The following is a 9,485-nucleotide window of genomic DNA, read 5'->3' as shown; positions in this document are numbered from 1 at the left end:
ATATTTGAACAAATCATAGTTAATGGGTTAGTTCACCCAAAAATGAAATTTCTGTCATTAATTCCTCACCCTCATGTTGTCCCAAACCCCTAAGACCTTTGTTTGTCCTCAGAACACAAATTAAGATATTTTTGATGAAATCAAAAATGGGTATCTGATCCACACATAAGCAGCAATGACACTGCACCTTTTGAGGTCCAGAAGGGTGTTAAAAGACATCGATAAAACAGTCAACATGACTACAGTGGTTTTTGTGCCCAAAAACAAAACAAACAAAACCAACTTTTTCAACAATATCTAGTGATTGGTGATTTCAAAACACTGATTCATAAAGCTTCAAAGCTTTAGGAATCTTTTGTTTCGAATCAGTGGTTCGGAGCATGTATCAAACTGCCAAAGTCACATGAACCACTGAAATTTCAAAAGACTTATGACATAACAATACCTCGTTTACTGAAATCATGTGACTTTGGTGCTCCGAACCACTGATTCAAAACAAAAGATTCATAAAGCTTTGAAGCTTCATGAATCATTGTTTTGAAATCGCCCATCACTAGATATTGTTGAAAAAGTCAGTATTTTGCACACAAAAAGTGTTTTCGTCGCTTCATAACATTAAGGTTGAACCACTGTAGTTACGTTGACCATTTCATTTAATACCCTTCTGGGCCTCAAAAGATGCAGTGTCATTGCTGCTTATGTGTCATTGCTGTTTACCCTCGGATTTAATCAAAAACATCTTAGTTTGTGTTCTGAAGACAAACAAGGGTCTTACGGGTTTGGGACAACATGAGGGGGAGTAATTAATGACAGAAATTTCATTTTTGTGTGAACTGACCCTTTAAGATCTACAACAGATTTTAGTCTGGTCCTCATACAAAACTGTATATAGACCATAACTTCAGAAGAATTGGAATATAATGCATGAGTGTTTGTATTAGTATTATACTGTATAGTATATATATTTTTTTCTCTCCTTTGTGAAACTTGACAGCATCAAGACAACTTTTATTCTACTGAAAACAGCCTGAACATTATGCTAAACATCTTTACTAAAATCAGATGGGGTTTAAATGACATGAAGGCAAGTAAATGAGAACAGAATCTTCATTTTTTTGTTGCTATTATTCCTTAAGGCAGATGCCGGTGGCTCCTGGGAAAATCTTTATTCACAGATATCAAATCATATTAATCTAAATATGATTTGACATAAAAAGCAAAAGAATGTTAGCATAGACAGCATGTCTTCATTTGTCCCTCTTCTGTAAGGAGTGCTTGCATTATTGACTCTTAAATTGCTACTAACCTCTCACTTTACATGCCTCTGCCTTTCCAGCTTTGACCAATAGAATTAAAACTCATGTGGCCTCTGTTTAACATTTCAAAATGTAAATATTATTCTAGAAAAAAAGCATCAAAATATCAAAACCAAAGACATTGTTTTGTTTTATGTAGAGGATAATTTGTGAGTTTTATGGTTTGAATAAAACCCTTTTTGTACAAAATGTTGCATGCATTATTACTTATAAAAATGTAAAGACACATACCACACATTCACCATGGGTAATTACTTTTCCTGAGACTAGATAATTTATTTCTAGTCACATAGCAGTTTCTCAGTTCATTTTTTTTTTTTTGTTATAGGACCATACAGCTATCTCATTTCTATTACATAAACAACCCAGGAACAAAGGGTACTGGTTTGGGTGCAATATCCTCAATCATCATACCTATATCAAACTGTTAATAGTCAATGCACTCCACCTCCACAGCACTTGAAGTGGGTTTTGATGGCAGTAAAGGAAAGAATGGCTTGTAACTCAGACATTCAAGTAGTAAAACCTCCATTAGTTCCATTAGATTGCGAATTGACTGCTTCCTATAGTTAAAAACAGTCTGTGGATCAAAGTATTGTTAATGATTTCTGAAGAAGGGGGAGTAGACATGTTTGCTATGGGTAGGGGAGGAGGTGCAAGTCCATTTAGGCTGCAGCACTAGTGAGAGTAGAACAGAACATTTGGTTTAAAGCTCTTTTGAGTATTCCACTTGCTCACTTGAGGAAACCATTGCCCACCAACCTCAGTGCTAAGGTATGTTCATTGTGCCATTCGATAGACCAGGAGAAATGTGGGAATTCTTTCTCTGCCTGCTACCTTCTCTAATGCTGATCCTGGTAAAGATTTTACTTAGATGGAACTGGATCCGCCATCTTGCAGATAGTACTGTTCAGCAATGTGGTCGCTGTATGTGGATTATGGCCTGTAGACTCCTGAAACTGTCACATATTCCAGTATCTGAATTCATAGGAGAATGCCAGGCAGAGATCAGACTGATCTGTAAACCCACGGCCCTTGCCAACCACCTGAAGAAACACTGTTATGCTTTGGCCCAGCCTCCATTGGCAAGATGGCCTCAGGCCGACCCTCATCTTCAGATAATCACCAATCTCATGTGGCCCACAAAGGAAGGTGCTGAACTTCAGGGAGGTGTCCGCTTCAAAAGGGATAACCTTCTCCTAGTGGACGGGGGTATTGTGGCCCTGGACTGGGCTGTGAGTTTGACAGACCAACAAGTTCAGGCCAAAAGGGATCATCATCCTGGAGGAAGAGTTCTGGGCCTTCACTCTAGCAATCCGGCTATTGTTATTATAATTCCCAACGCCCTGGGCAGAGTGACGCCACACTTGATCAGACTGTGCCACCAGGCTTTGCAGCAGGGTTTCTATCCAGTGGTGTTCCATCGACGTGGTCAAGGTGGTTGCCCGCTGATCACTCCACACTACCAGGAGTTCGGAAATCCCTCTGACCTTGTGCAAGCGGTAGCATACTTGCGGAGTCATCATCCATCCTCAACTTTGCTTGCAATAAGTGAGGGCTCGGGTTCAGGGTTACTGCTGTCATATCTGGGGGAATGTGGCTCTTCTTCACACCTGATGGCTGCTGCCTGCATCTCTCCTGTGTTTCATGGACAACTGTTGTTTGAGTATGAGCTTCCTTGGCTCTATCACTGGATAGCCCTCATCTATCGCAAGCTTCAAATAAACAGGTAGCAGATTACACATAAATGTAGACCTTTGATCTTTAATGAAGGGTGTTATCTTGCATGTATATTCTAGACTGCTGTAGTGGTTAAAGAAATAAATCAACCAAAAAATGTGGTAAAAATGCATCTGCACTTCAAGAAACATCCTATGCCATTAGGCATCACTTATGTCAAACCTTGCGAGACACTGAATTTTGTGAGCCTTAATAATGATCTCGCCACAACTTGGCACACAAATCATATGGACTAATTTTATGGCCATTTATGATGGCCTACAGCAGAGCTGCCCAATCCTGTTCCTGGAGATCTACCTTCCTGCAAAGTTTCGCTCCAACCCTGATCAAGCTCAACTGAACCAGCTAAATAAGATCTTCAGGAGCACTTGATAACAGACGGGCATGTTTGATCAGGGTTGGATCTGAAATTTGCAAGTTAGTAGATCTCCAGGAACAGGATTGGGCACCCTTGGCCTACAGCATGAATCCATTCCCTTTCTCTTATGCTGCCCACACATGATTTTAGCCCTGATTTTCCACTTGCAACAATTAATGGAGATTTTAGACAAAAGCCGGAAACCATAAGCAAACTGGTGTTCATTCACGAGTAACGATCGCTCTGTGTAGTGTCAAATTTGTGTAGTGTATGGGCAGCATTATTGTGTTCCACAAAAGAAAATCTTTGGTTGAAACAACAGTAAATGATTGTTTATTTTTGGGTGAACAGAATCTTGCGAATGAAAAAGTACAAAACCTGCTAGCCAAGTTACGCATTATAAGATGTCATAGTGCAGAACTACCATGAGAGAAGGCAACTAGAATTACAAACTCATTGAATTTAAACATTTGACCCCTTCCACAGGTACGCCACTGCTTTGAGCTCTGTGATGGATGTAGCAAAAATTCTACACTGCAACTCTTTGCGAGATATGGAAGAGCTCATGTTCTGTGCTACTAAGCAGTCGGCTCACAGAATGTCAGACTCAGTGGACCATGTTGGAAAGGACAGTTCAAGATTATCAACAAAGCCTGACTGGGCAAGCTACTGGGAGAAGAATGAACCTTTGCGAGATGCAGACGAAGTGGCAGTGCCTGTGCTCTGTTTGTGTAGCCAAGATGATCCTCTACTTCCACCTCTCTCTACTGTACCTGAGGCACTTTTTCATAATAGCCCTTACTTTATGCTGGCCATAACAGAACAGGGAGGCCACTGCGGCTTTATTCACGAGGATAGACATGGAGGTACCACTTCCTGGAGTCATTTTTTGGTGTTGGAATACTTTAGGGTAGTTGCCGATTTCTTAGGGGTAGAAGAGAAGAAGGGGTTCAAGGATGATATTGCACATCGTGGCAGCCAGGGCCTGAGGCATAGCACCAGTGCTATACTGTCCAAAAGAAGGAGGTCAACCTTGCTCCGGAAAGAAAGGCCCATCTTAGGTTCACGAAGACGGCAGATCTCAACTCCCTCTGACATATTCACATTAGAAGAAGAGCAGGTGGATTTTACTTGGAATAGATCCTACACTCGCTGAGTGAGAGAAGCAGGTGGTATCATAAGATCATAGATTGGCAGTGCTAAACTTAATACCAAGAGGCACAGAACATGTTTAAAAAAAATTTTAGGTGCCCTCAGTTAGGAAACCACAGTTGTGTGGAAATGAGCAAGAATGAGATTACAATAGATAAAGATTTAAAGGATGGGATCAAAAATGGAGATCTTGATAAATAAAAAGGACATGTACTGACTGGCCTTAATCATGTTGATGGCTTGGCCTATACTATTTAGATGCTATATTTAGCTATGCCATTTTCTTTGTACAAACTAATCACTTGGAGCAAGTTGGGTTACTCTCTGTGTGCAAGACAATTTCTCCTCAATAGATATTGTACCACAGTAAAGATCTCTATTGCACAATTTTTGGACTCATATGAGTTCAAAGCAATGTATTTAAAGGAATCAATATTGCTAATTAACTTGTGCATTAATCATGAAAAGGATGTATAGGAAAGAACACTTTTTTTAGTACACTTAGATTTGAAACATACAAAATGGATTAAAAGATAAAAATGACAAAACCAATATATACTAAAATTACTTTATTACAGTTGATTTATTTGTCCAGTAACCCCCTGCCAACAAAAGGAGTAATTACAAACAAAACATTACATTTGTCCCCTTAAGTGTTCATAATTTTTATATTTTTTAATTCACTTGTTGTAAGTGTTTTTGTTATGAATAGCCATAACAACTTTTGTAATCTCTCCAACATTCAGTTTTTCACAATCTATACATTTTAATACAGGTTATATATGGATTGCTATGGTAATGTTGAAGCAGGAAAAATGAGACAATGACCATCAAAAGAAAATGGTTGAAATACTGGTAAATGCACTGTACAGAGATGTACCACCTTCTTTGAATATTATTTATCCTGTTGTTTTCACACTTTTTCAAAGGCTCATTAAAACAAGGATGCTAAGAGATTCCAAAGAAATCTACTCTCATTTGACAGGGCACACCACTCTCCTTTGGAAAATACTGCATGACCCTGTTTGCAAGAGTAAACTCAATGTCAAAAAGATCACATTTTGTCTATGGCTGTTCCTCTGGTCCAGTGATTCCATTAGAGTACTGAATGTTATTAGATGATTGGCATGTTTTATTTATATATATATATATATATATATATATATATATATATATATATATATATATATATATATATATATATATATATATATATATATATTCTCATCATGTTAATGTTACGTTTGGCCCAAATCTTTAGAATTGGCGATGCATTGGCTCAGTTGCTTTAGTTAGACTGAGATGGGCAACTTCATGAAATCTGCAATCCCATGCATATACCAGAAGTGTACCAAAATAGTGTTTAAAATGGATAAATATTGTAGACAGCACTTTTCTTGGAAAAATGTTTTTGAAGCTCTTCTGTAATAGGCATGATGGCAGTTGTAAATGTTTCTCTTTTTTGCCCGAAACAAAAAACCAATGGCATTTATGTTTCAGAAGATGAAAGTTCACTGTTGGTTCACAGATAACAGAACATGAGTACTGGCACAAGTGAATAATGGTAACTGATACCTTTGAAAGCAAGGAGAGCAAGCAGCAAAGAGAGGACAATGGAAAAATCCATATAAAGAGTGATATCCTCTGTGTGAATCTAATTGCGGGGAAAATAAAATCTTTTTTGGCTTCGCTTGACACCTCTGAGAATATGCTGTGTATATATATATTTATATATAATTTTTTCTCTTTTTAAATAATCAATATTAGAAACCAAGTTATTTTTTATTTTATCTTCACATTCAAGCAATTAAATTTTAGTCTAGTTTTAACTTGGGTCTCTCTCTTGATTTCAATTTATTCATTTATTTAAAATTCTAAATATACAATATACACAAACGTTTTCCTATACATCTCACTCAAAGCTGTCTTCTGGCTGTATACCCTTCCACCATAATGTTTTATATGATATCTAACCTTGTTTTTCCATTGCATTTTTAATCACTTTTTTTTCTACATGCTGTGACAAGTGTTCGGTTGGAGGGTGGGCAGCAGTCACTGGAGCTCTGGGGTGGGTGTGGAAGAAACCAAGGCATTGCAGGGACGACAGCAGCGGCACCCACCCGCCCAGCAAAAACATTCAGCGGTCTCAAGCCTACCCAACCTAGACCTCCCCACCCCTAAAATCCACACAACACGCTCTTGTTAAACCCAGCCTGAGAAAGGGGAGGAGGGGGCACCCGAGGTCCAGGAGATCTGCTCGTATATGATTGTAGTGATCAACTAAGACTAGAAAGGGATGGTAAAGTGCTTTTCTGTGATGTTAAGCTCAGTGAAAGAAGATGTGAATGTGACAGGCTATTCTCCTTTTGCATAGTTGTGATTGTTACCTTTGGCATCACTAAATCAAAAGACTAAAACGAACATTAAAATACTTCAACAGCTTTTGCCATACTGTTATGCAGGAGTGGAGTTGTACCGTGCCAACATGCTTTAACGCTCATGTATATTCACATAGCAAAACCTGTTTAAGGTGTCATTCTACATATTCAGTCCAAGACACCCCCACTTTTCAAGACCCTTGAAGTACCTTCACATTAATATAGTCATTTTGCACACCTACCTTATAACCACCTATGTCCTTTTGGCATATAGAAATGGAACAAATCTGTTCATACACTTGCTATCAGAGTTTTAAGCTTTGTTTTCAAAAAGCAAAATGGCATCCTGCTCTCCACACTGTTTTTAGTGGAGGGATGGCAATGCATGGCAAAAGTGTGATGGCAAAAAAAAAAAAAAAAATCACGATAATTCAATAAATCAAAATAATACTCCTAGCATTTCACAGTATCTTTTCATAGTTAAAATTTGTTCTGGCACAAAAAGAGCATACTGTTTATTAACACATTAAAACATTAGTGCTTTATAAAAGACTACGCTAGACAAAATCAAGTGCACTGTAAAGCTTGATTCTTTCACATTCTGCTATCCAACCTTTAAACCATATATATATTTGCAATTGTTTTCCTATAATTTCTTTAGAAACATGGATTCATATGCATTCAACTCCCACTCTTTGCAAAGAATCCAGCCGAAACAACCTGACCATGATAAAAACCCACTGCATAAAGACTTGCATACAATACACAGCATTCATTTATTCATTCTTACCATCACTAACATTCTCAATTCAAATCTAACACGCTCTAAAATGCACATCGCATCACTGCAAAAATGACTTTGTCATTCTGGATTCTAGCTGATCAAACTTGCCAGAACATTTAAGTGCCCTTTCTGGCTGACATTCTGTAACTGGAACTACAGTGAATGCATTTTGTGCTTGCCATGTGTATAAAATATATATTTTGAGGACTAGAAATAAAAGGAATGGATGTTTAAAAAAAAAAGGAGAAAAAAAAAAAAAAAAAAAAAAAAGACCATGGTGCCCCTTTATCCCTTCCCCTATGGCATTTTGGGCCAAGACAAGTGTTGTGGGTGAGCAGCGGGGGATCTTACGTGTAGGACAGGTGCGAGCCATTGGAAATCTGAGAGGCGATGCTGGCACTCCTGCTCATCCCCTGCTCACTGCGGCCCCCTGTGGTGGCCCGCCGTACTGCCTGGGGACTGTTCCGTAGCCCACTGCTTCCCCCACTTGAGCGCTGACTGCCTCCAGACCCGTGGTGCCCCCAGGGAGGCGGTCCCCCTGAAGACAGGCCGTGACCCCAGGGCTGCTGGATAGAGCCACCGTGGCTTGGGTGGTGGTGGTGACCGTGCTGGCTGCCACCATGTTGCCCTCCCCAGTGTGACCCCTGAGAGCCTGCACCATGCTGGGAGCCCCAGCTACTCTGGGCCCCTGGAAAGCTGTGGCTGTGGCCGTCGGACGGAGCCAGGCTGGAGAGCACCATGTTGCTGAAGCCCAGACGCATGCTTTCAGAGTCAAACGCCTCGATCTCCCGGGCCTGCTTCTCTAACAGACTGCGAATTCGTTCTGATCGCTCATTCTGCAGGGTAACCATCTCCTCTTCAATCTGACCAAAACCAAAATAGAATCAGGTAATACTTCAATGATGACATGACATTTTCCCAGCTGCTGCAGGGATAAATAAGGCTGGAATACACCACACAATGATTTTTGCAGTCTGGAGTGTGCCCAAAGTCAGAGCTTGTCTGCAGATTTTAGGCAGTCAGAGTTGAGAGATTGCACAGAAAATTGTGTATTGTATGATGGGCACAGACTCTAATTTTTTTTTAGCTCTACACAATGATTCCATCCCAAGTGTGCCGCACAAGTCCTGAAAGGTGAAGCCAAAGCGTCTCAATCGCCCCCAGGTGGTTGGTCCCAGTATGGGTCATAAACCCCACCCTCTCCATGTAATTAAATGGGACGCGAGACAAACTAAACAATTAACCTTTTGAGTGGTATGTTCCCACATATGGGATTTAGAACGTTCAGTGACGTCACAACTGCCAGAACTGTGCTTTTGCGCTTTGGCTGCAAGACAGACGCGCTCGGCGCTTGTCATATATCACAACTATGCAGTGTTTTCAGCCACATGATGTTTTTTTTTAAGGTTTCAGACATTTAAATACACAATCACCAGTAAAACAATACCTTTAGAGTTTGTAAAATACACACTGATGTGAGACATCAGTGGAAGCAGCAATATCAATCCAGTCAAATATAATTTGCCGACGTTTATTCATATTAGACACACATAGTGGGCCTAAGTAACTATAAAGTTTACTCTATTATTCTTCCAGTTCACCAGCCACTTACTTGCATGTATTTTGGGAGAAACTGATGAATTCACGTGCTGTAAATCCGACTGATAGGACTCTGAGATGGAGGCGCCCATCTCACGTTATAGATCAAGATAAAGATCATTTATAAAGGTTTTTAAATGACAAAACACACTCACTTA

The 9,485-nt window shown here is 39.7% G+C and overlaps 2 protein-coding genes across 4 annotated transcripts in view; one reads left to right on the top strand and one right to left on the bottom strand.

Annotated features, from left to right (window-relative positions):
* The first annotated feature begins 516 nt into the window (after positions 1-516).
* On the top strand, positions 517-5,522 carry LOC125252579 (protein ABHD15). The gene is made up of 2 exons (XM_048166002.1): positions 517-3,045; positions 3,901-5,522. The coding sequence occupies exons 1-2, from the start codon at positions 2,093-2,095 to the stop codon at positions 4,568-4,570; spliced, it is 1,623 nt and encodes a 540-aa protein (XP_048021959.1). The 5' UTR covers positions 517-2,092; the 3' UTR covers positions 4,571-5,522.
* Positions 5,121-9,485, bottom strand: part of taok1b (TAO kinase 1b) — a 47,451-nt gene continuing 43,086 nt past the window's right edge. For all 3 annotated transcript variants that reach the window (XM_048166001.1, XM_048165999.1, XM_048166000.1), the window contains exon 20: positions 5,121-8,591. In XM_048166001.1, the coding sequence (XP_048021958.1) occupies positions 8,076-8,591 (516 nt within the window). In that variant the 3' untranslated portion in view covers positions 5,121-8,075. The remainder of the gene's footprint in view (positions 8,592-9,485) is intronic.

The sequence above is a fragment of the Megalobrama amblycephala genome, linkage group LG18 (genome assembly GCF_018812025.1).
Source record: "Megalobrama amblycephala isolate DHTTF-2021 linkage group LG18, ASM1881202v1, whole genome shotgun sequence".
Classification (NCBI taxonomy): Eukaryota; Metazoa; Chordata; class Actinopteri; order Cypriniformes; family Xenocyprididae; genus Megalobrama; species Megalobrama amblycephala.
The sequence above is the reverse complement of the archived record's forward strand: the minus strand, read 5'-3'. Positions and strand labels throughout refer to the sequence as shown.

Bases quoted from the DNA above. Each gene is read 5' to 3' on its own strand.
- LOC125252579 (XM_048166002.1), top strand. From the start codon at position 2,093: ATGTTCATTGTGCCATTCGATAGACCAGGAGAAATGTGGGAATTCTTT. The intron at 3,046-3,900 runs GTAGCAGATTAC...CCCCTTCCACAG, and splicing joins CGCAAGCTTCAAATAAACAG to GTACGCCACTGCTTTGAGCT.